Source organism: Telmatherina bonti, assembly GCF_933228915.1.
Source record: "Telmatherina bonti genome assembly, chromosome: 6".
NCBI classification, from domain to species: domain Eukaryota; kingdom Metazoa; phylum Chordata; class Actinopteri; order Atheriniformes; family Telmatherinidae; genus Telmatherina; species Telmatherina bonti.
This window is the reverse complement of record NC_136624.1, coordinates 24,888,306-24,915,064: the sequence shown is the minus strand read 5'-3', so window position 1 is coordinate 24,915,064 and position 26,759 is coordinate 24,888,306. Positions and strand designations below refer to the sequence as shown.

Here is a 26,759-nt window from a genome sequence, read left to right as displayed (position 1 = left end):
GATTTTTGGCATGTGACGCCTTGTAAGAGTTGTGAAGATTGTCCCCAAAATTAACTATCCTATTTATCAGGATATTGACAAATTCCCTGCCTTAAATTTAGAGGTGAATGACCAATTTGATATATCACACAATTAACTCTAAATCACTCATTCGGTGGATGTGGGCAGGGAGGAGTGAGTATTGTCTGTTATCTTTGTGGTCATGGTTCGGAAATCTGGGAACCACTGTAATATGCTAGCTGATGTAGCTGCTTCATTGCTTTTACAAGTGCTCAAAACCTCTGAGTACGTGATTCGTGCCTGAAGCATGAACAGAGGCATGCACAGAGTGGTCGAGTGGGGAGTGAAAAATAGCAACTGAGTTTGATAGACACATCATCATCCAATCTTTAAATAATATTGAAAAATGCTCCTGGAAAACATTTACTCTACCTTTTAATGTGTGGTGTGCAGGAACACAACACTTGTTGCAGTCTTTTTTCTATCATCATGTAACAGTTGCTGTTTTATAAACTACAATAATGAACATTTAGCTTTGTATTTAATAAGACTTTTTTTTAAGAGTGAAAAGAAATGCTGGAATCTTAATTATTTCAGTCAAGTCAGTGTTTGTCATACTGCCACTCTTTTTGTTACTGCTGTGTGCTGTAATACAAATAATTAAATTTAGCTTTATTCATTTATAGTCTGCCTTCCCCAATGTTCATGTTATAGAGTTTGGTGTCCACCTGGCAGAACTCACAGTTGACCCTCAAGGAGCACTCGCCATCCGTCAGGTCAGCAGATGTTTAGTAAAATAAAGATTTTTTTTGTGATAAATTAGGTCCATTTCACTGCAGTTCTGGTCTAAACGCATTTCTTATTTTCTGCTATTGTCTGTTTCCCTCACTTTGACCGCAGGTATCACTTATGTGCTGTTAAACAAATCTCTGTTTGTTTGTGCAGTTAGCATCCGTCATCCTAAAGCAGTATGTGGAGACTCATTGGTGTTCCCAGTCAGAGAAGTTTAGACCTCCTGAAACCACAGAACAGGTACACATCCAGGATCTGCTTCCTTTAAAAACTTTTTTTCACTTTATTCATAATGTGATGTATGAGAGTTTAACAGAACTACTGAATTGGACTGATGTGATCAAATTAACTTTTAATCAGAATGAGGATATCAAACTGCCTAATATTCAGAAACCTTTCCTTTAATGCACCATTGAGATAATTGTTAAAAGTCTAAGACTATGTGTGTGTGTTGCAGCTTTTTATTTGTTTTTTTTTTCTCCCATCTAGGCTAAAGCCGCCATCAGGGAGCTGCTTCCAAGCGGTTTGCGAGAATCAATGAGTAAAGTTCGCTCCAGTGTTGCGTACGCTGTTTCGGCCATCGCCCACTGGGACTGGCCTGAGGCTTGGCCGCAGCTCTTTACACTGCTGATGGAAATGCTTGTCAGTGGAGATGTCAGTGCTGTACATGGAGCCATGAGGGTCCTTACAGGTGTGTAAAAGGATAAACATGAACAATGGTAGACCATACAAAGAAGCAATGTTCATGTTGATTTTGAAATTTTTTTTAAATTGGTTAGAATTGCACATTTAATCAGCTCTCTCAAATGAATTTGTTGGGTCATTACATTACTTTTTTAATTATTTCTTCTTGTATTTAACATGATTGATGTTGTTCTGTCATCATTTTCATTTACAATTTTTAAAGGAAAAAAAAAGGAAAAGACATCACAGTAAATATAGTTAATTGTTTATTTTAAGCAAAATTTGCCCTTGACATTTTTTTAAAAAAAAATTTGCATTGCACTGAACCACTCAACCACCTCCCCATCGTCTGTTATTTTGCTAGTTGAGAGTTTATTCATTTGATTGGGCGACTGCTGCATAAACTAGAGATCATCCACTATTACTGGTTTTTAACTGCGTTTTCCAATCCTGAATAACAGAACCAGCAGCAGGAAAATCTCTTACTGGCTGTTCTGGCCGCTGGGGTAGCAGCAACTTTCCTTGCAGTAAGCGTAAGGTTTGGAAATTTCTCCTGCAACGCTGCAGAATAAAGGCAACCCCAGTGCCTGATCAGTGAAAGATTTATGTCTACAAAAATAAGAAAGAAAGAAGGGAAAAACAAAATCCTACAACCCGCCTGGATAAGCACCTGTGATATTTGTGATTTTTGTCAGCAACACTGTAAAGTTTGTGGGGGTGTTGCCCAATAGCATGCAGTTGTTTTAACTACTATGTGATGTAGGTCAGCTGTAGTTTGGTCAGCTTTAGTTAAGTGTAGTTTGAACACAAACCAAATTAGGGGAAAGTAAAATTTTTCAGAAACCTCCACCCAATCCCAAAGTCCCCCTGGTGTGAATGTCCCCATAATTCAAGTTGTTATATGCTCAGTGTTATTCCTCAGAAACCTTTGATTGTTTCAGGAGAACTTTAGTGTGCAGTGTGATAGCAGAGAACAAATTCAGGTGTAGTACGAATACCTTAGATGTCAAAGAACCAGCAGCTATGCTGTTGGTCACGCTCCTGCCTGCATGTCTATTAGAGACTACATTTTGTTTTCTGGGTTTCAGCTTCAGATCTGGGTGCAAGTGATGGAAGTTGGGTCAGAATGAGTGGTGTTTAGTTGCAGAAGTTAGTAATTTCGTAGAAATAGCAGAAAACTTTTCAATTTTTAATGATAAAGCTTCAAAATCTTTTATTTATTGATTGACTATTTGATGTCATGCGCATGTAACAACCTCTTGTGTCCAGAGTTCACTCGAGAAGTGACCGATACACAGATGCCTCTGGTGGCTCCTGTCATCTTACCTGAGATGTACAAAATCTTTACTATGGCTGAGGTACTGCCAAAATCTTTCACGCTTTTACTGATTTACAGCAGTGTTGATGCTACAGAGGTCGCTCACTTAGCTGTTTTTTTTTTTTTTTTTACTTTTTTTGCACAGTGCAGTATTTCAGTAGTGATGATACTCATGACAGAAAGTTGCAACATCTGTGTTTGTTCTCATTCTACAATACTTGTACATGACACAGCCAAGCTGGCTGCATTCATTTGTAATATGAAGCTTGTTTAAAGATACTGATTTCCTGATGTTTTTCCAACTGTTGTAGATTTACAGTATTCGTACCCGCTCCAGAGCAGTGGAGATATTTACCACCTGTGCCAACCTCATTTGTGCTATTGAAGAACTTGAAAAGGTAAAGTTTGAGATTCTGAAACACTAAATTCAGGGTTTGTTTAAATTATCTGCTCTCATTGTTAATGAAACATTACATCTAATACAGTTTGATAAAGATTTTTAATGTTTTTCTCTGTAATTCAGTGCTGTGTCTTCACACAAGCCAAGATGTATTAGTAATTTGCTTTTCTGGACTATGATCTGTCTTTTTTTTTTTTTTTTTTTTTTTTTTTTTAAATGTACTGATAACTTGTTGCTTGATATAATCTGTGTGTGTAGGGTGCAGCCAAAGCGTTAATCTTCCCAGTAGTCCAGCAGTTCACAGAGGCATTTGTGCAGGCTCTACAGATGCCGGATGGTCCCTCATCAGATAGTGGTCTCAAGATGGAAGTCCTCAAGGTGAGAGTAGTTGGTTATATAAGACCTGTTAATTTCTTAAATCATGAGCAGAAACTGCTTGAGTAAGCTGAGTAGATGAGATTATGGGTTAGTTTTTGTACAAGAGTTGTTAATCTTGTACTTTAAGAGATGTGTGCTGTTTCTATTTGTAATGCAGATTTAACTTATGTTTAAACTTTCTTATTCATCACACAGGCCGTAACGGCATTAGTGAAAAACTTTCCCAAACCCATGGTATCCTCCATGCAGCAGATATTACCCATCGTATGGAATACACTGACTGAAAGTGCAGCTTTATATCCTTTACAATGCCTGCTGTGTAGCAAGCAGCAACCTCCGTTGGTTAAAAGTGAAGCCTGTGTGGAAGTGCATGAAACTGTAATTTCCCCTTCATCCACTAGGGGCTGCTGCAAAACAGAGCCAATCCCCATAGATTCCCACGTTAAAAAGCCCAACTTCACAGCTGAAATAATAAACATGTTTACAGCCTGGTTCAGAAATCCATTTTCGGTGTAATAGGTCAGGTTTACCTTCATGATAACTGTGGGGGGGGGGGGGGTGAATTTTTTCCTAACTCGCCTGTTTAAAGTAATTTTATCTCGAAATTCACACATTTAGAGGAGTGTTCTTTTGATTGACAGGTACCCGACCTCAGTCTTCAAGTAAGAAGAACGCAGAACAACCGCGGTTTTTAGCCGGTTAACAACGTGACTTAGCTTTAGCCCGCTTACCTCCGCTAGCTGGGTAGCTCCTGATATCTCGGTAAACTCTTAGCTACAGGCAGCTGGGTGCTCGCTCGATGTCAATCATCCACCATGACGCTCACAGCCCCCCTCTCAGCTCCACCTCTTTGCCCTTATTTGTATTTTCTGGGTGAGATATATAAGATAATGTTTCTGACAGAAGTGCAAAGTAGACATTAAAGACAAGAGCTATTGTTTTTCCTTAGCCTGTTGTTTACTTATGTAAGAACAGAAGTCAACTACACAGAGGAAGTGGAAGATCCTGTAGACTCGGATGGTAAGCAGATTTTCAGTCATCTTCCTGTCTGGTATTGGTCATCATGCATTGAATTAATTTAGCTTCTTGCATGTTTTTTTGTTTTTGCAGGGGAAGTTTTGGGTTTTGAGAATCTGGTGTTCAGCATTTTTGAGTTTGTTCACACGCTGCTGGAAAACAACAAGTTTAAGAGCACGGTGAAGAAAGCGCTGCCTGAATTAATCTATTACATCATCCTGTATATGCAGATCACAGAAGACCAGGTGAGAAACAACTGAAACATTTTGACAGTGCTTTTGTGGGTGTGGATGTATATCAGAGAGAAATCAAAATGCTTTTTTTCCCCCCTTCAAGATCAAAGTGTGGACGGCTAACCCTCAGCAGTTTGTAGAGGATGAAGATGATGACACCTTCTCCTACTCTGTCAGGATATCTGCTCAGGACCTGCTGCTGGTGAGATAGAACTAAAGAACTGCAAACAACCAGTGCTGAATGAATGCAAGTGGGGGTTGAAGCCCTTTAGCAATGGTGGAATGATTAGTGTCAACATTTTAGGTGTTGACTTGCCCATTAAAAAAAAAAAAACCCACTGGCATTTAACCTAGTTTTTCTAATCTCATCATTTAGGGATAGAGGAGATCATATCTTGTTCTTCCTGTATGGCCCACTTCATACTGACCTGAGTTGAAAAAGAAAAATACCTTAACTTAAGAGTAGCTTTCACGTGACACTTAGGTTTTCACAGTTACAAATTAAGTTTATATTAAACTGCTTGCTATGATGACTTGCAGCCACGAGATCAGCCGCAGGAACAGAGAGTTTTGTTCTTGATCTCCAGGTAGCCCTTGTTTAGGATTTCTTACGACTAGTTCTCGACACATTTTCTTCTGTGGCATCTGAGACCTTTTGTGTGACTGGTTGAAAATTTGAAGTGGCTGTGATTGATGTGGAAAAGTGTGAAGCTAAAAGTTGCCATTCATTCATTTCATGCCTTTCCTCTATTCTGAAATATTCAATAAGGTTGCTGAAGCAGTGAGAAAGTACTAATATCTGTACAACACATGTAGAAATGTTTAGTTAAGTAGATTCCACCCCCGTTAAATGGACATTATACCTAAAATGGGTTTTATGAATAAAAGGCTTGATGTCAACAAAGTAATTTACTGAGCTACTTTTACCGAACCCTTGCCGATGTAACAGGACAATTCCTCTTGCAGTATTAGCTGCTGCTGAAGTTCAGTATAGCTTTAAAGATAAATTGCAATTGCAACTGGTCTGACATGAGCGTTTGCTGAATCCACAGTGATGATTGTAGCCTTGAATGGTATACATCATTCACATCTCAAGAATCTTGTTTTTCAATAGTGCATAACACGTGGAGGTACTTAAAGGCTGTAAGAATAAACTACATGATTATTAGCCATGTATTTTTTGAGTATTTTCTTTAGAAAAGAACTGGTTTTACATTTCTGACATGTTACTAAACATGTCAGAAAGGTAAAACCAGCTACTTTCTTGAAAAAAAAAAAAACTCTTGCTTGCAAGAAAAACAAACTGTTTATCTAAAAGTCAGAGTAGACATAATGAGCATATTAATCAACCATCAGGTTTTCCGAGCAACATTCGATCATTCTGACTGGCCGATGCTTTATGGTTTATAAAAACAAAATAATAAGAATAATTTGACCCTTTTCTGCTCTAGATGTGAGTATTTACAGTAAAAATAACAGTATAGGGTGTAGCGGTGGGAAAATTGAATCGGAAATCGGGATTTTTTTTCTTCACAATTTTAAAATCGAATTTTTTTTGTTGTTGTTAAAAAATCGATTTTTTTTTTTCTTTCAAATAAATAAAATGAATCCACTATAAAATTTTTGTCATTTTCATTGGCTTTATTGATCTTTTTACTTGTCTTCTTGGGCATTATAGCAACATAATGAGGATCTGGCTACCGTGTTGTTATTTCCTAGCTGAAATCAGGAAAAATTACTAGCAAAAAGACGGTTCATAAAAAAAAAAAATTTGTTTTTAATCTACAAAAATCATCAATATTGAAGAATTTTGAGAATCGCTATTTAAATCGAATCGGCACCCAAAAAATCGGAATAAAATTGAATCGGGACAAAAGCATATCATCACAGCCCTAATAGGGTGTGACATTAGTTGTCTTGCAGGTTGACTTCAAATCGCTTTGTGCAAGAGGGACTTTTTGGCCCTGACTGCAGCATCATGTTTTATGTATGCAGACTGTATAATAATGATGCTGCTGAATTGTCAGTCTTCATCTGTAAACAACAACTTGGATTCTAAGTGTAACATTAATGCATTGTAGGTTTCATGAGCCGGCTCTGTTTACTCTGAAGTTTAGTACGGGCTCTCCATTTTTTTTCTCCTCCATTACTCAGACTTTACTCACCCTGGAAGCAGCTTATAAACAATGTTGCAACAATTTTTTTTTTTCTTTTGAAAAGACATATTGGTTACCATGACCAGCCAGTGTTTCCATGCTGCCTGAAATATATTTGCCCAAAGCAATGTAGAAAATTTTTTAATTGGTCCAAATATCCAAATTTCATATTTCACTGTCAGTAAGACAAGACTCTTCTTTTTTTTTTTTTTCAGCTTTTCGTTTCTCCTGCGAGTGTTTAAATTGCTGACTTCTGCTTTCAGGCGGTGGCTGCAGAATTTCAGAATGAGAGTGCAGTAGCATTGGCAGCAGCTGCTACCAGACACCTCCAGGAGGCAGAGCAGGCCAAAAACAGTGGCAATGAGCACTGGTGAAAATACACTCGCGCACACGTTAATTTTTTTTTCTCTATCTGTTAAAAGAAGGTTGAGTAAACACAGTGTAGAAACAAGACAATGGCAAATCTTATGTTGTTTATTTTTAATCAGGTGGAAGATCCACGAGGCCTGCATGTTGGCGCTTGGTTCAGTCAAGACTATCATTACAGAGAATGTGAAGAATGGCCGTATCCAGTTTGACATGCATGGTTTTCTGGCTGGTGTCATCCTGGCTGATCTCAATCTAGCAGGTGAGATTTAAAAATGCAGTTACCATTCAGATCAGGAGAAAAATGCAGGATGGAAACACCGTTCAGTGCTGTAATGCAGTAGCACTTAAAACCATCCCAGGCTTGAACAGCAGGTTTAGTTTTAATATAAACAGTCAAAGCCCATTTTCTTTGCATTTCTTGTGTTTAATCGTCTAACCAAGTTGAGAAATTCTAAAAAAAAAAAAAAAAAAGATAATAATATTTGACTTTGATTTTCTTTTTTACACATACACAGGGCCTAAAGTATTTTGGTAACATGATGGATCTCCAGCGTTGTTGCGGCCCAAATAAAAGACACACAATTAAATAAATAAATGGGTGGACTTATGTGGGCTCTCGCCATAAGTTAATTAGTTATTAGAGGAACGTGTTGTTCTCAGTTTAAGGCATTAATTACTGATCAGAATGGTTAGAAATGATGTTAAGAGAGATGAGGTTGAGAGATCCAGCTGAAGCACTGACCTTTGCTGATGCTGTAAGTTTGTTAAGAATTCATTATTGATTACTTGTGATATGTTTTTCCTGACAAAAAACATATTACGATGGCGGGATGGTGCTCACCTGAATTTTCATCTGCACATGTTGGTTTGCATCAGGGCAGAGGAGTATCATTAAATCATGCAAAGTTGTGTGGTCAGAAATAACATGGCGTCATTTTAATAGGATAAATTACATCTGGCCGTTAAGTGTGTATGAATAAATGTTGAGTTGCTGAAGTTATTTTCTGATATGTAAAACACAATGGGGGATATCACCGCACTGATGCAAAAGTTCAAAACTGAATTATTCTTCAGAACCTGTAGAGTCATTAAACATTTGTTCTGTTAATGACAATGTATAAGGCTTATTTTATTTACATATTGTTTGCATCTAGATCACAGCAGATAGGTAAATTCCAGAAATGGACCCTGAAAGTTTCCACTGATATATTTGTGCTCATATGTATTCATACCCTTTCATTCAAGAAAAGGCTGAATTTACAACAGTCACTCAAATAACTGGATTAAAGGATTGTTCAACAAAATATTAGTTTATGAGTGATGTAATATGTAATAAATTATCTTATTTGTTTGCTTTTTTAAAAAAAATATATCTATTGAACCAGAATTAGAAAATAATGTAATGATTTTCATAAAATTTTTATTTATTATTACTTCAGTCAATTTCAACTTAATTTACAGGCATCTGTTGTTTTCCTTCTTTAAGGAAAGGGTATGAATAAATATGAGCACAATTGTATATTTGTATTTTCTTTATCTTTCCTCTTTTTATACATTTCTGACTTGGTCTGATTTTTTTTTTTTTTTTTTTTTTTTTTTTTTTTAATTTTTTTGCTTGCTTGTAGCAGCGTCTCCATTCCTCCTCGGCCGGGCTCTGTGGGCAGCAAGTCGCTTTACAGCAGCAATGTCTCCAGAACTCATCCAGCAGTTCCTCCAGGCTACTGTCAGCGGCCTCCACGACAGTCAGCCACCATCCGTCCGTATATCTGCTGTCAGAGCCATCTGGGGGTGAGCTTGCTATATTTTTTAATTGTTTCTGTATCTCAGTCCACACATTATGTCCTTGATTTGCTTTGCTGTTTGTTCCACTATCAAAGCAAACAAATCTAATGAGCATTTTGTTGTAGATTTTTGATCCAGATAACAGATTATAATGAGACTCATATTCTGGTCTTTTTTTCAGGTACTGTGATCAGTTAAAGCTGTCAGAGAGTACACATGTCCTTCAGCCCTTCCTACCCAGTATCCTTGAAGGACTGGTTCAACTGGCGGCCCAGTTCAGCTCAGAGGTGCTCACACTCGTCATGGAGACACTATGCATCGTCTGCACCGTCGACCCGGCCTTCACCACCAGTGCTGAGAATAAGATCTGCCCCCTCACCATTGCTATTTTCCTTAAATATAACAATGGTACTAATGCTGATCTTCTTTGTCTGACTACTCCATGTTTTTCTCCTTATACTTTGTGTCTTGTTTGTAGATTAAACCAGAAGGGGGGGGGGGGCAAAGTGTAGCGCTTTATCAAGTATTTGTTTGCTAAAAAAAAGAGTGCTTCCTATAAGATATGTGAGTGAGGAGGACAACGATTTGAACCGTTTTTCTCAGGTTAAGTCTTCTTTTTGTTTCCTCAGACCCTGTGGTTGCCTCCTTGGCTCAGGACATCTTCAAAGAACTGGCTCAGATCGAAGGTTGCCAAGGACCCATGCAGATGCGTCTCATCCCTACACTGGTCAGCATTATGCAAGCTCCCCCTGACAAAATCCCCACTGGACTCTGCGCTGTAAGTAAGAAGTCTCTGAAAAAGATCATCCTTCAGAAAACATAGTGTTAAAACAGATATGATTGTTGTCCTACTGTCAGACCTGGTAGTAATAACCTGCTGCTTTATTATTTCTCAACAAGTTTGAGTTTTCTTTTCTTTGTAAACTACTGATCAACAGTCAAGTCAAAAGTCAGTTTGAGAGTAAAACAATGAAATTCTTTTCACTTGATAGTAAAAAAAAAGAAACTTTTTTTGTTTGTTTGTTTCTTTTAAAGTTGGGGTAGGTAATGTTGGGGAGCTAGCAAGATCCGAAAGTAGCCCCCTGTCTTGGCTCCTCCCCCTCTAGTTTTGCTCCTTGCGTGATCAAAGACTTTTTCCTTACCTCCCAAGGAGGTCTTTTTTTTTTTTTTATAACCAGCATTTATCTGTTTGTGTTTAAGAAAACTAAAAATGTTATGGATAGATTTTAATTGGAAAATTGACAAGGAAGAAAAGATTTAATTTTGGTGGTGATCCAGATCACCGTTTGGATCCTGGAATTTTTTCAAGGCCGTGGTGGAGGTTTGCACTCTCCAAGTGCTTTTCTAGTTTGCAGCTTTTTCAACCAACGATTTTCTCTTTCTCGGCTCTTTAGTGGGAGGAGGCAAAAATGTCTCTGAGCAAGATTACCTACCCCAGCTTTAAGTCCGTTCTGTTTTTTCAACAGCAGCTGTCTATAATGTGTTGTGTGTAATGCACTAAACCATAGGTCAACTGTGCGAAATGACAATTAAAGAATGCATTACTACTTCCCACACACTGTGACCTTTGATGCTAATATTCTGATGGAATAATCATGCAAAGACAAAGTTCTGTAGTTTTGTAATAAAACGAATTGAGGATTACGACGAATGCGCTTTCAAGGTGAAGCTAGTGCATAATTCTGCTGTTTCTCTGCACATTATTTGAGACGCGAACATCCAGCACATATATTCAGTGATGTAAGATGTCCTAACGATAAAGTAGGGATGCACCGATCCACTTTTTGGGAGTTCCGATCGGATACCGATATCTGTAATTGGAACATCTGCCGATACTGATATTTGCCAATACCAAATCTGTTTATGTGTACATTATGGTGACTATGGTTATTATTGCTATAACTGTGTAAGATTTCATTAGGTTGTAATAAATTACTCATCCTTTTTAGTTACATAACCAATAAAAATATAACATTACAGATCTAAAAATTTCAACAAGTTTTATTTTGATTTGGCACATTTTACCTAAATACAACTATAAATGAGTGGTTTTGAAACGAAGATCTAGCTTTTAGTGTAACAAAAAAAGTCACATTTTAACATTCAAAGCATTTATTTCTTTTAAAACACGTACGAAGCATGTCATCAAACACATCTCTGCTAGCTTGACTAGTGTGGTTTTGGGTATCGGTTGTGGTATCGGTACACTTTTATTAATACCAAGTACGAGTACACACGCTTGGTATTGAGCCGATACCGATACTGGTACCTGTATTGGTGCATCCCTAAAATAAAGTAATCTTCTTGCTATGGTGGGCAGGAGGATTAAGTCAGTGAATGACTATTTACCAGAAAAAAAGTTTTCACCCAAGAAAAAAGGGTCAGCCTTATCCCAAAATCTTTCTCACCCTGTTAGTCTTATAATGAACAATTTCTCAGGTTGTCTTGTCTGAGACAGTCTCAAAGGATTGTGTCTAAATTACAATTCATTTTTTGTCAAATATTTTTTTTTGCCTTCTTTGCCTTTTTGTTAATACCCTTGTGCTTCTCTGTCTAGACTTCCATAGACATTCTGACTACTGTGGTCCGAAATACGAAACCCCCCCTGTCAGAGATGTTGGTATGTCAAGCATTTCCTGTGGTTGCACAGTGTACCTTACGCACTGACGACAACACAATAATGCAGGTAAAGTACAGCAGGATTTTCTACTTGTTGTAATTTTTATGTTGCATTAATGCTAAAATCTATGATGTGTTATAAATTTTTCTGTAGAATGGCGGTGAGTGTCTGCGGGCGTACGTCTCTGTCGCCCTCGAGCAAATTGCTCAATGGAGAGACGAGCAGGGAAACGGCGGCCTCTGGTACGTCATGCAGGTGGTCAACCAGCTGCTGGATCCCCGGACCTCTGAGTTCACGGCTGCCTTCGTGGGCAGATTGGTGTCAACGCTAATCTCTCGGGCAGGATCTGAGCTTGGTGAACAAATGGACCAGATCCTCAGAGCAATTCTGAGCAAAATGCAACAAGCTGAGACTCTGAGTGTCATGCAGGTAAGTAAGAAGATGATGCAAACTTACTTGAAACAAAACAATAATCTAAATGTAATGATAGTTTGATATATTTGTTTAACTCTGTTGTCCATGTGTTCCTTCTAATCCTCCTTTTTAGTCTCTGATTATGGTTTTTGCCCACCTGGTTCACTCTCAGCTGGAGCCTCTGCTGGAGTTTTTGTGCAGCCTGCCAGGGCCAACAGGGAAACCTGCCCTGGAGTTTGTTATGACAGAGTGGATGAGCAGGCAACATCTTTTCTACGGACAGTATGAGGGTAAAGTCAGGTCAGATAACCTTTATTTATCATCGTTTATTTTAACACAACAATTTTAGTGAATTCACTGATATCTAGATCTAATAGTAGCATGTCTTGGTGATAAACAGATGTTAGCTAGTTGTAAATAAGTACAGTTCCATCCAGGCAAATAAAAAGCTAAGTTTCCCACTTTTCCTAAGATTTTATTCTGTCTTGAGGGGATTGTTTGCAGTTTATAAAACAAAAAATTTTCTATTCTACTGTTTATAATGCACACAATTCCTTTCCCTTTTTGTTGTGCAAACGAATGCAGCATTATCAGTACTTGCTAGCACAGCATTTGCAGTTTCATACTTTATATAATTCAAACAATTCATGCCTTTCTTCTGCCTCTTATTTAGGCTACAAACATAACATCAGTTATTTTGGGCATTTTTCAGCAGTTTAGTTAAAACCGTGTATTATTTAAAAGGGCTGTCTGTTTTAAGTGCTATATTTACACAGGTATCAGACATTGTTTTTATATTGCATGTCATCTGGCACAGGTTCAAACATCCAAAATGTTTCATCTTTTTATTTTATATCTGCAGCACTGTGGCTCTTTGTAAGCTGCTGCAGCACGGTCTCAACACTGACGACAAACGTCTTCAAGACATCGTCGTAAAGGGTGAAGAAATCTTCAACCCTGATGATGGCATCCGTACACGCTCCAAATCTGCCAAAAGTAAGACCCAACCGTTCCTTAATTTTCTTATTTATGTGACAAATGTCTGGATTTTGAACGGTTTAAGTTAATATGTTGGTTTTAGCACAACATTGTAAACAGTTTTTTTATGGTCCTGACTGTTTTTCCATTTGAACAGATCCAGAGCGCTGGACCAACATTCCTTTGCTTGTTAAAATCTTTAAACTGATCATCAATGAACTGTCAACTGTGGTGGAGGCTAATGCAAGCAGGGCCAGCACAGCAGACTGGAGCCAAGGTAAACAAAAAAACATGGAAATGCAAAGAAGGCATTCAGTGATTCACCCACTCAAGCACGGAATTTTAAAGTGACCTAAGAGACTACCAGTCTAAGTTTTAGTCTGTAAAAAAAAAAAAAAAAAAAAGAAAGAAAGAAAAATAAAACACAAGTTTAGATGGATTTTTTTCCCCATTATTTGTGATTTTGTTCATTTCCTGGCATTGAATTAAAAGATTTCTCCAATCAGCCATTCATTAAAGCTATAGCTGGTAAACTTACTCAAACATTTTTTTTTATCCTCTGGGTGGAGTGGTTCCTCGTCCTGATAGTAGTCTATACATTCAATCATGAACAATAAGAAATATAGTTAGACTCCTCAGTTTAATGTAAATCTGTAAAAACCTAGACCAATCAAAATGTTTGGACCAAATTGGAGTTGTTCATTTCTTATATTTCGTAAGCTTCTTCTCTCGGCTCCCCATAACACAGTGCATACCTGATGGCCACACCCTGCATATAAATAGGTGTTAGGATGAAAATAAAAAGTAGTGAAGAAGAAACTCTGAAGGCAAACATGGCTGAGAAAATACAGGAAGGATTTCCAGACCTAGCTTGGTTTATTTACTTTCTCCCACTAAGCAGCTAAGGAAGAGTAAATCGTTGGTGGAAAAAGATGTAAATAAAAATTTTTTTTTAAAAATGTTGGAGCAAAACCAGAGGGGGAGGGGCCAAGACAGGATGCCACTTTAAAATCTAGCTAGCTCCCCAACATAAACTACCCCAGCTTTAAGAAATCAGTAGTTTAATCATCTGGAGGGACTGAGTCAACATGTATGAGACGCTGCAGGTAGTTTGGGGTGTATTGATTTGGTGGGAAAGTCCACTGATTAGATTTAAGATTGTTAACTTTTCATCTTAAACTGCCTGTTCTGTCCTTGAAGTACAAACTTGAGGACAGCAGACATTTTCTAAACCTGCTGTTTGTCTTTTGCTCAGATTCCAGTGGCATGTGGGAGGAGCAGGAGGAAGAAGGAGGTGATGATGATGATGAGGATGAAGGCCTGGCGGGACAATTGCTCTCTGATCTTATTGCCTCAAACAAATATGGTAAAAGTACCTCTTCTGTTTCTCTGAGTTATTTCCTGAGTTATTTGCTCTAAAACACAGTTTGACATGACTTTGACTTTTTATTTTTCAAACTTATAGATGATGATTATTACGAAGATGATGAAGAGGATGATCCAGATGCCTTGAAAGACCCTATATATCAGATTGATCTGCAGGTAAACATTCCAAGTTTTGCTTTTTGTCTTTTATGTTAAACTAAAAGGGGTGCTATTATGGTATTTCGAGTTTTCTGAGCTTTCTACAGTGTTACAGTGTTGAATCCTCATCAGACATGTGAACGGCACTGTTTTTTATCACCTAAACGCATGTTCGAGTTTGCGTTTGAGTTCCAGCACGCTCTCTGTCCGGTTTCCATGGCGACGAAAAACGCGTCGTTTTAGAGTTTTTTCTACTTCGAAATCCTTGTGACGTCCCGGGGGATAAGGTTCGGTGATTGGTTACCTTCTACTGGTTAACAAGGGCATGTACAAATACATCAGGCGGGTGGAAAACGTCAGATAAAGTTATTTCCAACGATGGCTGGTGAGTTTACCAAAGAGAGACATCCTGCTGCATTCGTTGCTGTGGGTTGCTGTTTTCCACTTTGTTTTCAGGGTCTGATTCAGGTTCCAACATGTAGGGCTGTATGCTATGTGTTGACATTGTATTTTGTTTTTTTATTGAGTTCATATTAGCCTAATCCTTCTGTTTATGAGATGTTACAATGACGGCGAAAGCAGGTGTGGTGCGCGCTCCCGGTGTAGTGCAGTGGCGGGAGGCGGGGCTTAATGCGGAAGAGTCTCAATCCACTCGTTTTGCCCACAGGCTGATCTGACAGCCTACGGAGAGGGTCGGTCTGAACTAAATAAAGCAATTTGTGACAATAACTCAATCAATCCCTGCCCTTCTGGTCTCAGAAATAAAAATAAATTAGCCTGAAATGCACATAATAGTTCCACTTTAACCTCACTGGGACAAACAAGGTAGGTAAATTCAGGGAAGAGATGAATTATCTGCATCATTGCACTGACTTTTTTAACCTGGGAACTACACTGCTATAAACTGATTGTTTGGAAATGGGTTGTCTGGATGGTTTTAAGGCATCTTGTCATTAACTACTAAGCAGGTTACATTAAAACTCACAAGAGGGATGATAAGTCTTTTAAAGTCACAAAGGGGCTTTTCTTTCGGTTTTTGATTAGTTTTTCTTTTTGTTTTTAATTTTGGTAGCCTAATCTTTAAACATCACATCCATTCATCCTTAATACTTACAAATACATGTATTCAAGTCCTCTGACAGTCTGAGTGCTCTTATTTGCTTATTTGTATCCTTGTTATCATTCATAGGATCTCCAGCTCCGTGCTGCAAATAATCAAATCAAATCAAAGATACTTTATTTATCCCCGAAGGGAAATTCAAGGTTCTTAAGCATCCTATTCTGCTTTTCATCTGCATGTTGTAACCTGAATGTGATTGTTTTGTTCTGCCAGACTTTGTACCAGCAACATGCTCATTAGTCTACCAATGTTCTGATTAACATGGATGTTTTTCCATGTAGGGTTTAATTAATTTGTATCACTCACCTTTCTTCTTCAGGCTTACCTGACGGACTTCTTGACACAGTTTGCCCAACAACCATGTTACAGTATGTTCTCCGGCCACCTCAACAACGCTGAGAGACAAACCCTGCAATCTATAGGCCTCTAGCCCTGCTGTATACCCCTCCAATACATCATCATCTTCCATCAGCAACACCTTGAAAAGTTCCTCTATCGCCCTGTCACGTAACTGTCAAGATAATTTTATAAAATGGGGAAAGGACAGAAGAAGAAAACTGGCAGTGAAGGGGAACGAGGTGGGAAGAGACTTGTGCACTTACCCATGACACCCCTGTTTCTACATATTACTGACGGGATAAAGTACATTGAAACTTTTTCATATGTTAAGTGAGGGTGAGGGGGTGAGAGACTGCAGGTCTCTTGCTGCTGAAGGTCAGAAGTCCCTTCGATTTGGAGAAACTTCAAACTGGAAGAAGATTAAAGTGTCTCCATGGATTGGGTCTGATGAATGATAATATGAACGGACTTTTTTGCAATGTCCTGTTTGTACAAAAGCTGGTCATATTTGTGTTTTGGTATAAATAATGTAATGCAACATGGAAAATGATTCCAGGAGACATAAAACATGAATTGAAGGGGGGGAGGGAATGTTTGTGATGGATATAATCTTCAGCTGCCTTATATTCCAGAAACAAAGACTGTTTCCGATAGGAAATGACAAACTCTTAGACCAGCTGTTTCGTCTCTGGTTATGGTGGGTATTTGGAAATTTGCACTGTCGCCATGGTGATTCACAGCTTTGTCATTTCCTTTTAACCATTAATGGAAAAATTTCTAAATAAAATAAAAATCTCATGGAGATTTCTATATTTGTTTATTATGTGTGTCTGATTTGTTTATGTACGTGTGTCTGTATTTGAAGGAAGTCAATAGGTTGTAAATAGCATGGCACTTCCTTTCAACAATACAATCAGTGCACATTCAGTTTCAGACTTGCCTCTGGTTCTGAATGCATTTTATAAACATTTCAGGGGAAAATTAACACTGAACTCAAGTAATACCTGTTAACTAACTTGGAGATCCAATCATAGGTCAGATACTGACTTTTAACTAAAGATTCCTCCGTTTAAATAATCCTAATTGAACGGAGCCGTATTTTTCCTAAACTAAAAGTGGGAAATGCTGAAAGTAATGTACACAACTGAACTGTATAGTTTATACTGTTGAATAATGTCAAAAATATTGCGGTAAAGCAGCAAAGGTTAGATCTGAAGAACCTCTGTACATGATTTTAAAAAAGGGCATTCAATAGATTTTTTTTTCTTCCCCATTCGTGTGCACAGTCCTGCCTTTCATTAGAGATTAAACAAATACTCAGATCAGCAACATACTCTCCACTGTCTAATGTTGAGTATGTATGTAGGACATCATGCCACCACACGAGATTTACAATGAGGGAGTTGATGAAGAGCATGTGATGGTCTCCTGGAATGGTACAGAGGTGTTGGGAATAAATTCTTTTGGTCTTGTTAGTTGAGTATGATCTTTGTGGGTCGTACTTGCTACTCTGGTGTCATCAACTTTTGAGGAACTTTCTGCTGCCCTGCTTTGAGAAGCTGCAGTTGTTACTTATGGATAATATAAAGGAAAAAGACTGAAACGTTTTATTTCTTACTGGCCACAAGAGGGAGCCGTTGGCTACGAAAGCCGAGATCAAACATTTTATATTTGAAACCGTTATCTCGAAATCACGAAACTCGTTTTTGGTTTTTTAACAAAGTTTCCCCCCACCCCAGAGATCACGAGATGGCACAAATTAACGACTGGCACCTAATTTAATATTTTAAAATGTCCTTTTTCTAATCATGTTCTTTTTTTTTTTTTTTTTTTTTTTTTTGCTTTTGTATGGTTCAGTTGTGTTTATTGCTCTTTTCTATTTATGATTGTGCTCTGGCTTTATAACTTGACATTTCAAATTATTCACTTACTTATTCTTTTGTTTTGAATGGTCAAATTCAGAGTGCTAAATCCTTTTTCAAAGGATAAGGGACAAAGCTGCATTCAGTGTTGCTCGAAAATCCAAGCTACCCAAAAATATGTCAATTAAATCGAATATTTTTGCACAATCAAATATTAAACTGAAGACCTTCGATAGTTACATCTATGTCGTTTAAATCAATAAAACGTGAGATGCGTAATTAATTTTAATTGGAATGTTTTTTTGTTTTTTTTATCAAGCTTGCAACTTTCAGATGACATTATTGATTATTCGTTTATTTAAGTACTTATATTTTCAGTTGTGTTACTTCATGATAGAAATAGCTGATGTTACATAAATAAGGGTTAATTCCGTTGTTTTTTTAAGGACGTGAATGTAGCATCCTTCTCTTTCTGGTTGGACGCGTCACAGTCGCTGTGTGTCATTTCAGCGGATAAATTACCGACGCTCAACCCCGTCCCGTCTCCCATGCTGTTTCGACGCCAGGGTAATGCCTATTAGCCTGACTGTTTTATTTATTGATTTACACCAATGAAAACAGTCATTTAGTAAACCCCCCTTAAAGCTCAGGATAAATTCAGGATGGCAATTGCTTCTACGGGCAACATGTCCCTCCTGTCGTTGACTTTGGCGCTGCTCGCCGTCGTCCTCTGCACTTCTCCGGGTAAGATTACGTTTCTCCAGCTAGCGGCGGGCCTCGCTGCTAGCTAACAACAGCGATTCATCGGTAAAGCTCGGCTGTGTGTGGTCGTCATTTATCCCATCTGATACCTGCAGATCACTAGCATGGACTCTGCTTTGGAGACGTTGTCATGACGTTGTTATCTACCTTTGAAATCCTAAACTCGCTTTTTATTATAGGCGAGGATAACTAAAACCCACTTTGTTCACTGTCAAGTCACAGATCATATGTACTAGCATCGTTTAGTATCACTGGTAAAACTAGATCTAATTTATAAAATTAAGTTTATATTAAGTATGGGAAGCTACTTGCTGATTGTCATATTGTACAATAGATGCTCTTTTTAGGCAAACACACTTGTTCTTTCTCATGTTTTAAATACTGCAGGTGTAACTATTTACCATTTGAACATTATACGTGGTATATAAGGTGGTTACTATGCCTTACAATATTGTATGTTTATTGACTTGATATTATTTCATCATCCCAGTTCAAAATACACAGTGGAAAACAATTACGACTACACATGCCTACCCTTGAGAGTTTGATGCATTACACAATGATTTTACAACAAACTGCAGGTGTCATATCTTTGAATCAATTTCAAAACAAAACTCTAATAAGACTAATTTAATGTACAACTGCAACACAACAAGGAAAAACTTGACAAAGTTCATCATGCGAGATGAATCCTCATATAGGTGGTGCTTCAGAAATGTAGAGTTGGTCAAAATTCAAGCTATGTATGTATATCTATCTATCTATCTATCTATCTATCTAGATAGATATAAATAATGTAATATAACATAATCTTTTCACACTTTCCCTCAGGACACCTTTTGTTGGAGTTGTCCATCACTTTAATATGCTCAGGTCTTTACAGAAACAGGTCTCTGAGGATGAGTATATTTAATTTGCATACAGAATATACTTAAGTTGTGCTGTATGGGACAGTTTAAATTATGTGTTAGTTTTTTCCCCAGGTTTTAGCAGCCTGTACCCACTGAAGACTGTTGTGTCCAGTCTATAATCTGATATTATCTTGAATTATATGTTGCTGAAAGCATCATCATGTGTTGTCTTTAAAGCTTTACTTAGAAGGGTTCAAAAGACATTTTTCCCCTCAGCAAAAGTACATAATTTTAGACACTGGAATGGCAATATCACACCTTCTGTGCTTTCTGTATTGTCACTCGCCTAATATGAAATTAATTGGTAGATATCTGAGAATGAAAACAATCTCAAGTTTAATTTGTAGAAGTCCTTTTAAATCTCTTCAGTAACTTGTAGTACTTGAGCTTGAACCTTTCCACCTTTTGCCACAGGGAAGTATTGAATTATACATTGAGTCTTTGGCTGGTTTGGAAAAAGAAAGATGTAAGAAAAAATATGAGTACAAATGTTTAAAAGTTGTGGAGTTTTTTGGGGGTTTTTTTTTGTTTTTGTTTTTTGTTTGTTTTTGGGTTTTTTTTTCCCAGAATAAAATCTGAAAGTAAACATTTAAGACTTCTGAGACAAAACAAAACACGTTTATCAAGAACATAAGTTTAAAAAAACAAAAAAAACTGGAATTGAACTTTGTTTCCTTCATTTCTCTTCTTCTTCGTCTTTGTGGTGTTTCTTTGTCATCATCCCTGTTATGTCCTTTTCCCTTAACTTTGCATTGCTCTTGATTTGCAGTCAGCGGGAACGAAGACTGTCTGTGGTATGTGGATAAAAATGGCACCTGGCACAATGGCTTCGACTGCCCTCTCATCACATTCTGCTGCGGGAACTGCCACCGGCGTTACTGCTGTCTGGACGCCTTCAAGATGATTACAGAGAGGGAGCAGAAACGCTGCATGCTCTTCCAGTTCAGGTGGGGACAGAAGCAGAAACAAGGGATTCATTTAATTGCTTGGTTACTAATTAATTCAGTGCTACAAATTGTTGTATGTTGTATTTGATGCTGTTGCTGCACACTCTGTAGTTTCTTTTAGCAGTCGGACTCTTTGTTGCTTTGCAGGAGGATATTTTAACTAGAATTTCTTCACTGGAATATAAAAACATTTATTTCACAGCATATTACTACATTAAATAGATAAAACACTTACATCCTGTTTATAAATAAGAATATGAAACAAAAGATGTGGTAGGTTTTTTTTTTTTATACTAATTTAACAAAAAAGCTGATTATATTGACAGAGTATAAAAAAATCTTTTGATTATAAAAGTACATTTCATCCTGATGCTGTCACATGCAGCAGTCCCCAAAGTAGAGTGGCTGCACATGATTAAATAACTCTCATATCTTCTCATTAGTGGATCTGTCACATCAGCTATCTGTGTGTTCACTCATGTTTAATGTCAGAGTCCCACAAGAGTGATTGTAATAATGCTAAACTATGCAAGCTTGTACCTGAGAGGCAGCAACATGGCACTTTTCCTCCACAACACTAAAAATCATCCATCACTCTCCAGCCGCGAGCAGGCAACCTGCAGCTCATTAAGCCCTGTGGGAGATCAGATCAGTTGGCGTTAGATGCCGAGATGAAATGAAGGGCTTTGTTTTTTCACTGAGATTGTGAGGTGATGGAATCTGGTTCAGACAAAGAAATTGAGGGTGCACGTCATTTACTGGGATGATATCAGGTTCAGTCTTTGGTTAAGAGTTTAGTCGGAATCTAAAGCTTCTCATCTCAGCCATCTATACTTTAATCCTCTCTAAAGTGAGTTGTAATTAGCCAGATAGAGGAGCAGGAACAACATGAGGCTAAATGATCAAAGTGAGAAGGAGAGTTCTTTGTGACTGAAGTGCTCCCCTTGCTTCTCTCTCAGCCCCACCACTTTAGCTGGAATTGCATCCTCCATCCTCCTTTTTGTGGCTATCATTGCGACCATGGTCTGCTGCTTCATGTGTTCCTGCTGTTACCTCTATCAGAGAAGGCAACAGAGGGGAAGAACACCTTATGATGGTAAGGCCCTTCCTCTTTATGCCCAAGTTTGTGCAGATAACTACTGAGTTAAAGAGAACTATGAAAGGAAACTTTTTTCAACCCACAGCTCAGCAGATCCCCATGGCCAGCTACCCAGTGGAACCCATGTATGATTCCTATGGAAAACCACTTGGACCCTCAGAATATCCACATGCAGGTTATCCAATGGCACCCCAGTATCCTGGCATGCCCCCACAGTACGCCATGATGCAGCCAGGACCTTACCCACCACACCCGATGGATCCTACATTCAGCCAGGGTAAGAATTGTGCTGACGTCTGATACAATCTGGACTGTAGAGTTTCCTGGTCATAATTTCATGGTCATTTTTGTTACATAATAGGAAAAAAAAAGTGCTCACACACTGTTTCTAACACAAGTTATGTTGCTGTTTGTGGGGAATGAAGCAGCTACAGTATATTAATTTAGTATTATGAGGCATAATGATCATGTTGTCATGATATTTACTGTTAATATACATGATTGACCTTCATCTAAGTCTACATTGTTTCAATGGACTTACCTTTGAGACAAAGACATGTTTTAGTAACTCATTCCAACTTGGCAAGAGTCTTGTAGATACATTTTAACAGAGTTGAGCAGTTTTCTGTTGAACCATGTGTCTTTCTTATGGCTCTCCTGGATTAACATTTAGGTTTATTTTGTTGATGTTTTTATGCTTCTGACTGCTGCAGCCTCCTACTTATTTTTGTGTAATATTAGGCTTCACCTTCACTAAAATTATTTTGATTCTGAAAGTTGTTGTAATGGCCCTGCAATGGACTGGCGACCTGTCCAGGGTGTACCCTGCCTCCCGCACAAAAACTGCTGGGATGGGCTCCAGCTTCCCCGTGACCCTTAATCAGACAATGCGGTTCAGATCATGAATGAATGAATGAATGAAAGTTTTTCTTATTAAATCAGTCACATCTTTAAAACTGACTTCTAAATGTATTTTATAGATCATCTTTGTACCTCCCAGAAGAAATCTGAACTGATGTGCTAACTCTGGGGTATTCTTTGTCTTTCACTGGACGTTGGCAGCACATCCTTTTCTTTCTGTGGGTTGAGTTAATTTTAGTCTGACACATATGCCTAAAGGTAGTTCATGATTCTTGCATCCACTTAGTTGCAAGACGTGCGTGATGTAAATTAAGTCAATGTCACTGTTACACAAGGGTGTAATGGATCTCTCCTCAGTTGATCGTTCACAAGCCAAAAGCTTGAAGCCTTGCTGATTACACTTGCGCCTAGGCTAGTTTCCATTGAGACAAAGAACATATCAGGTTAATAAGGTGTTTAGAAGAGCAACATTGATGCCTGGTTTGAGGAGAAACTTTGTGGGAGAAGCTCTGTTATCTATACCTTTGCAAGTAAGCTTTGGCCTTGCTGATCCAAGGATCATGTCCACATCTGTATAGTCCCAGTTGGTTTGTTCATGTGGACACTGAAACCATAAACACACATTTATATGCTTTGGGATATGTGTCCTGCTGGGGAGGGCACTCACTGTTTGGGTGATGGGTATGTGTTTGGTCTGCACAGTCTTGGTTCTGTTAACAACTACATGGATGTGGAAACCAAGGCTTACCTGTGGATCACTGTATTGAAACAGAGTAATCAAGACTATTCGTATTGTGTCTGATCCATGTTGTATGTTGTGCTTCTGGTGTACTTTGGTTATGTCTGACTTATCTGAAGAAGTAATAGGGATAATACACACACATACACACACACACATTTTGGACAATAGATTCTAGCATCATGAAGTTGTAAAATTTCAATACAAATGGCTTTTGACATTATATTGTTAATAGAAAAGTTGAAAACTGTTTTAATGTTGTTGTCTCCTTATTTCTTTTTAGCCCCACCACCTTATTCCCCACCTCAGTATCCTGGCCACTGATGGAATTATCTTCACACACAATAAGTGGGAAACATCTGCAAATGAGAGGAATGACTGTTTGAAAATGAGAAGGCAGCAACACTCTCTTCCACACACAAACACACACACACACACACACAGTCTAACACATGCTACACTAAAAGTTGACAAGCAGCAGCTATTCAGAGAAGATAAACTAGATACACATTTTATTTTTAGTTTTTCATGTTGTTGTTTACTTACAGCAGTGTACTTTCCACAGTACTAACTGTACCACAGATTCTCTCCTCCAACCTGACTAGATGGCTCCAGGCAGGTTTCACAGCAGGTGCCTCAGAATCCTTTAAGTGAAGAGGCGTGTGCGTCAAGATACTTCCACTTCTATGACGCACTAACCTCAATGACACGGTGTCAAATAAACGCAGGACCCACTGGTGTATCTGAATGATGTACAAAACCCATAATGCATTCCTTTATTTGTTAAAAAGAACAGTGCTTTGCTTGTTCATATTCTTTAGATTTGGCTAAATTGAGATCTATTATCACTACATTCCATACATCTGTTGAAGGAATATATCTGCAGCTGTGATAATATGTCTTTATATCTTTATCTGTGTTTTTTCTTGTGTTGGGGTCAAGGTTGAAGTTCAGAAAAAAACTGGAAATGTGGGCTGCTTTTTGTATTTATTTGGATGTTGACATGTTTGATCAAAGTCCGAGGGTTTAACTTATTTTGTTAAAATTCCAGTTTTGTGTAAGAAGCATTTTGTTACTTGTAACTTTGAACTTCATTTAATCCTTCTTTGGTATTTGACTCAGTTGGTTCTCTGTAATTTTCTCCAGTGGCACTCTTCTCGTATATCACCTTAGCATCAGCATGCTGCGCAGTCAGTGACCTGTCCTTCTCTGCTTCTGTGGTAGTTTGAAATAATAAGAAATCTATTGTAAGATTAAACCCACACTGCCACTATGAAATCCATTTTAAAAAGCATATTTCTTTGTAACATATTTCAAGGGAGTCCAAGGTGTCACCACTTGCTTGAACCTAATGTCCCGCCTTACATTTACTGACATGAAAAAGAAGAGATTAACTATTTAAATACATATTTTGTAAATTTCTCCTCAGTTTAATATTTTATTACATTGTTAATAAGTTGTTTAAAAAGCAGTGTATTGTTATTGTAACATGAGATGTAATTTGATGTTTTGACATCTTCCATTTAATATTTATTACTAAGGGTACCTCTGTCTGTGTGTAGCTTTAACTGTCTGGACTAAGCTACAAAGCCAAAAATGACTACTATTGAATATTTGAAGGAATAATGTGACATTTTTGGAAATAGTTTTTTGTTTTTTTTTTTGCTAGAAGCTGAATGACAACAATATGACTCTTATGTGTTTAAAGTATATTTCCTAATACAAAAAGTATTGGCAGCAAAATGTCCCAAAACTTAAAGTACTGCACCCTGAACCAATGCATTATTTGAATTCCTTTCCATTCAAATCAGTGTATTAGTGTGTAAAAATATAAAGAAAGTAAAAAAAATTGCTCAATTGTTTAGTTAAAATAGACTGATTAAAGGTATTAGTAAGTAGTTAAAATTTAATTGAGAGTAGAACCAGAGACTTACTGCTGACAACAAATGCTGATTCATTCACAATGAGTTCACGACCATCTGTCACCGCCTGTTACCACTTGTTTGATCAATGTAGATGGACAAAAATGCAGTTTTTCATGAAGAGTTGAAACGGTGTAAACAGCTAGCCTGGTTCATTATGAACACTAAGAAATAAAAACCTCCTACCAGAACATATAAAACAGCACTGAAACTGAAACAAACAGGATGGTTCACAGACAAGTAAGCCGTAGCACTGAAGATCATTTATGCCTTCTTTCAACGTAGTGACCAGGCTGGGGCTCAGTGCAAAATACACAGGGCTAACTTAGTCATTTGTCTTCTTATAGGAGATGGATATGTTTTGTTTTCTTAAAAAGAACAAAAAAAACATGAGGAATTTTTTTTATTTTTTTATTCCAAGCATTAGAGTCCAATGATTTTTATTTGCCACCATCCCTTGCGAATTACCAATATTATTGTTGGACTTCTACTGGAAAGATATTAAGATTAGCACAGAAAAGAAAGTGCTTCCATGTGGATTTTCTTTCCCTTGTTCAGACTGGGACGCCTGTTTTAAAGCTGGATAATATTAGTTTTCATGAAAGGTCAAATCTGTTTCCTAGACTTTAGGCTGACCTGATCGATACTTTATTCTAATTCAGCTGTATGATTATGCTTAAACATAAACCCTTTTATCAAGTAATTTTATTAATCCAGCCATCAGTGCAGTCCTGTTTTTTTTTTTTTTGTTTTATTTTTACAAGAAAGCAAATGAATGAATTTCTCTAAATGTCACACTGTCCTATTAAATATAATAAACCTTTTTTTTTTTTACAGGGACGTTGTACGCTGACATTCAGATTTGAAGTATTTAAAAACTTAAACTTAATGTCACATGAGGCACATATTGAGCATGAAAACAAAAGCTACTTTAGATGAAGTTGAGTATTCGAGACCAGAGACTGACTGCTGTATCTTGTCTCATTGCTAATGAAACAAACGGGATACATTAATGCTCTTTACGATAAAAATGATTCACTTCCACAGCGATGTCCACTTGTACAGATTTGATGAGACTTTTTAAAGCACAAGGAGAACGCTGTGATTTTCACTGTATGATACTTTCATATGTAGTTGAATTTAACATTTGTTCCATGATGTTTCTGTTTATTTGTGCATCTAAGTCATTTCAATTAGTGTGTTTTAATGAAACTGACATCAGGTGGAGAAGTAACATGTCTAGATATGGCTTTTGTCTGTCATTTGAATGCTAGAACATTGTAAAATAAAGTAAGTGGAAAATGAGATTTCTATTAACATAAAATTTAACTTTGGAATGTAAAATAGTTGTGTGTATTGTCTTTTTTTTTTTTTTTTTTTTTTAAAAGCTGTAACCAAAACATTGATCCATTCATTATTTTGAACAGTATATAACATGTTACATATGGGTTGTAATTTCTTTTTTGGCCACTAGATGTCCATATTAATCATCTGGTACAGTTCACTGTTCAGATGTCTGAACCGATTCTGTG

The 26,759-nt window shown here is 37.6% G+C and overlaps 2 protein-coding genes across 3 annotated transcripts in view; both read left to right on the top strand.

Moving 5' to 3' along the window:
* The window catches only part of ipo9 (importin 9), a 19,012-nt gene extending 2,131 nt beyond the window's left edge, over positions 1-16,881 (top strand). The window contains exons 2-24 of one of the 2 annotated variants that reach the window (XM_079241724.1): positions 715-776; positions 946-1,032; positions 1,282-1,483; positions 2,746-2,834; positions 3,106-3,192; positions 3,453-3,572; positions 3,768-3,868; positions 4,534-4,592; positions 4,683-4,834; positions 4,926-5,024; positions 7,242-7,348; positions 7,467-7,606; positions 8,976-9,135; positions 9,311-9,537; positions 9,759-9,907; positions 11,687-11,815; positions 11,903-12,178; positions 12,297-12,463; positions 13,026-13,159; positions 13,299-13,418; positions 14,397-14,507; positions 14,607-14,683; positions 16,105-16,881. In XM_079241724.1, coding sequence (XP_079097850.1) covers positions 715-776; positions 946-1,032; positions 1,282-1,483; positions 2,746-2,834; positions 3,106-3,192; positions 3,453-3,572; positions 3,768-3,868; positions 4,534-4,592; positions 4,683-4,834; positions 4,926-5,024; positions 7,242-7,348; positions 7,467-7,606; positions 8,976-9,135; positions 9,311-9,537; positions 9,759-9,907; positions 11,687-11,815; positions 11,903-12,178; positions 12,297-12,463; positions 13,026-13,159; positions 13,299-13,418; positions 14,397-14,507; positions 14,607-14,683; positions 16,105-16,215 — 2,966 coding nt within the window. In that variant the 3' untranslated portion in view covers positions 16,216-16,881. Of the gene's footprint in view, positions 1-714; positions 777-945; positions 1,033-1,281; positions 1,484-2,745; positions 2,835-3,105; positions 3,193-3,452; positions 3,573-3,767; positions 3,869-4,533; positions 4,593-4,682; positions 4,835-4,925; positions 5,025-7,241; positions 7,349-7,466; positions 7,607-8,972; positions 9,136-9,310; positions 9,538-9,758; positions 9,908-11,686; positions 11,816-11,902; positions 12,179-12,296; positions 12,464-13,025; positions 13,160-13,298; positions 13,419-14,396; positions 14,508-14,606; positions 14,684-16,104 lie in introns of both variants that reach the window. The other variant, XM_079241723.1, reaches the window with a different exon arrangement.
* Positions 16,882-18,507: 1,626 nt separating this feature from the next.
* Positions 18,508-26,405, top strand: shisa4 (shisa family member 4). The gene is made up of 5 exons (XM_079242710.1): positions 18,508-18,730; positions 20,429-20,606; positions 21,566-21,702; positions 21,791-21,982; positions 23,589-26,405. Exons 1-5 carry the CDS (start codon positions 18,649-18,651, stop codon positions 23,627-23,629), a joined length of 630 nt encoding a protein of 209 aa, XP_079098836.1. The 5' UTR covers positions 18,508-18,648; the 3' UTR covers positions 23,630-26,405.
* The last annotated feature ends 354 nt before the right edge of the window (positions 26,406-26,759 follow it).

Coding starts and splice junctions, on each gene's coding strand:
- shisa4 (XM_079242710.1), top strand. CDS start 18,649: ATGGCAATTGCTTCTACGGGCAACATGTCCCTCCTGTCGTTGACTTTG. Junction 18,731..20,428: donor CGTCCTCTGCACTTCTCCGG/GTAAGATTACGT, acceptor CTTGATTTGCAG/TCAGCGGGAACGAAGACTGT. Junction 20,607..21,565: donor TGCATGCTCTTCCAGTTCAG/GTGGGGACAGAA, acceptor CTTCTCTCTCAG/CCCCACCACTTTAGCTGGAA.